Genomic DNA, 2157 nt, shown 5'->3' with positions numbered 1-2157 from the left:
TTACGTACTTTGTCGTAGTATTTTATTTATTTGTNNAATATATTATATATATATATATATTATATATATATATATATATATAAAAATTTTTATATATTTAAAGAAGTGATTTCTTTTTTGCAATGGAATATTCTATTCTATTATATTATTATGTTAATACAGATATATTATTATGTTAATACGTTAAATAACACAAAATGTTTTCTTACAGTCATCATGTGAATCGTAATAACAGATCGACTGCGTATGCGAATGTTCCTCCACCGACGAATTTGTATATGGAACTTCATGGTAAGTCATATTATTATTATACGCATGCCTCTCGCGTTAGAAGCTAGTTAATACCAGAGATGTAGAATTATGATGTTAAAGATGAAAAAAAGCTGAAAATAGGAAAGTACTCGATTTTCTTATCAAAGTAATTATTGATATCAGTCTCTGATTTTATTGAAATTAAAGCACAAAATAATGCATAAGAAAAATTTATATTGAATAATCAAGATTAGAAATCGAATAGTTTATATAAATAAATCAATTAAATGTGAGAAGCAAATTGGCGCTTCTCATATATTTAATTAAAATTTATGTTAATATTATTAAAATTCTGAAATATGAATGAAATTGTAAAAATTAATGAACAAGTATTCCACTGTATTATTCCACTATATTATATTAGAGGTGATTATTTTTCATCGTTAATGCCTTTCGCCCGAAGCGGTTCTGCGCCAATTATTTTTTTCATGCTTATTGCGCATAAATTTCTAGAACTTTTGACATAGCTAGGTGATGCACGAGACGTGTTTACGCTGAGATCGAAACGCCAAGCGAGGAAGGGATTGAATTGAAGGGTCGGGAAGGGCTTGCGACCCTAACGAAAGAGCGTTTCGTAATCAGTCAGTCAGTGAGTCAATCGTTTTCTAACTGGGACCAGTTTCTCCTACTACTTGTTTTGCCCCTTGTTCTTCTGATAATACCGAGATTAGAAGAGTCGAATTAAAGCGCCCGCACGCGACTTCTTCAGGTTCGATGACATTGAGAGAAATTTTTTTTCTTATCGTATCTCAGGGCGCATTTCTTATTTTACTTTTTATTTACAGTTAATTACAGTTTAAAAAATTATCGCTAATAAGATTATTTATATCGAATTATGGATGGTCGTTAATCTTATTTTTTTATCAATTAGATAGAAACAAACTTTTCAGTTTGTCCTCTTTTGACTAACATAGACAAATTTTTCTTAGATGATTTAGATCTAAATTATATTTTACTTTATCTCTGCACGTAACTAGAAAGAAGGGGGAGATTTATAACAAATTCATCTAACGTAAAAAAATTTTATTTTTCTTTGTAGAAAGATGTCTTTTTAAAATGAATGATACCTAAAGGAATGATCTGAATTTAAATTATATTCTATCTCTTCATAAAAATTGGAGAGAAAGGAGACAAGTTGCCCCACGTCGTGTCACGAAGATGGGCGGTGGTGAACCGTTGGTAGGTGGACAAACGATGAATCGGCGGCGAGTCGAAGAGTGGTTGACGTCGGCTGGCGCGGAGGGCTCAAAAGCACGAGTCGATGGGGGTGGGATGGGCTTAGGGAGTCGGAGGGATGCGAACCCTCGGCTCCTGGATTAGCTCCGAGGGTAGTTTGTCACGTAGAGCGTGACTCCGGCCGTTTTGTTGTTTGGCACGTCGAGGCAACGACGGTTCCCCGGTTTCGCCCAATTATAAAACAAACGCGGCGCACTCCGTAATTATCCAATTAGCGGACGTGCCTACCGTCGCACCGCCTCCTCCTGTTCATCGTGTTCTCTTCTCCCGTCTTTGTTGCGTTCCCCGATATGTTCATTCGTACAAAAGCTGTTGTGATATCAGGATACGCACAGAAGTCATGAAAAATGTTTTCTATAACGATTTCGATTAACACTTTATTGCTAAACAATTTATTTACGTTAAGAGAAGAGTTTTTAGTATTTTTTTGTTATAATTATTATATTTATTATAATTATATATATATATATATATATATATATATATATATATATATGTGTGTATATAATATATATAGTAGTAGTAACTCTACTAACAGAGTCTTACCTTTATTTAGTTTAGTTTAGTTTTTCTTTATAGTACTAAATTAATTAAAGTACAACTAAAGTT

At 32.9% G+C, this 2157-nt stretch overlaps 1 protein-coding gene across 1 annotated transcript in view; it reads left to right on the top strand.

Annotated features, from left to right (window-relative positions):
- LOC105621236 (5'-3' exoribonuclease 2 homolog) overlaps positions 1 to 2157 on the top strand; it is a 37356-nt gene that overhangs the window by 6882 nt on the left and 28317 nt on the right. Inside the window, exon 15 of the mRNA XM_012202706.1 lies at positions 212 to 291. Within this exon, the coding sequence (XP_012058096.1) occupies positions 212 to 291 (80 nt within the window). The remainder of the gene's footprint in view (positions 1 to 211; positions 292 to 2157) is intronic.

The sequence above is a fragment of the Atta cephalotes genome (assembly GCF_000143395.1).
Source record: "Atta cephalotes unplaced genomic scaffold scaffold00032, whole genome shotgun sequence".
Lineage (NCBI taxonomy): Eukaryota > Metazoa > Arthropoda > Insecta > Hymenoptera > Formicidae > Atta > Atta cephalotes.
Note: the sequence above shows the minus strand (reverse complement) of the source record. Positions and strands in the feature narration are given on the sequence as shown.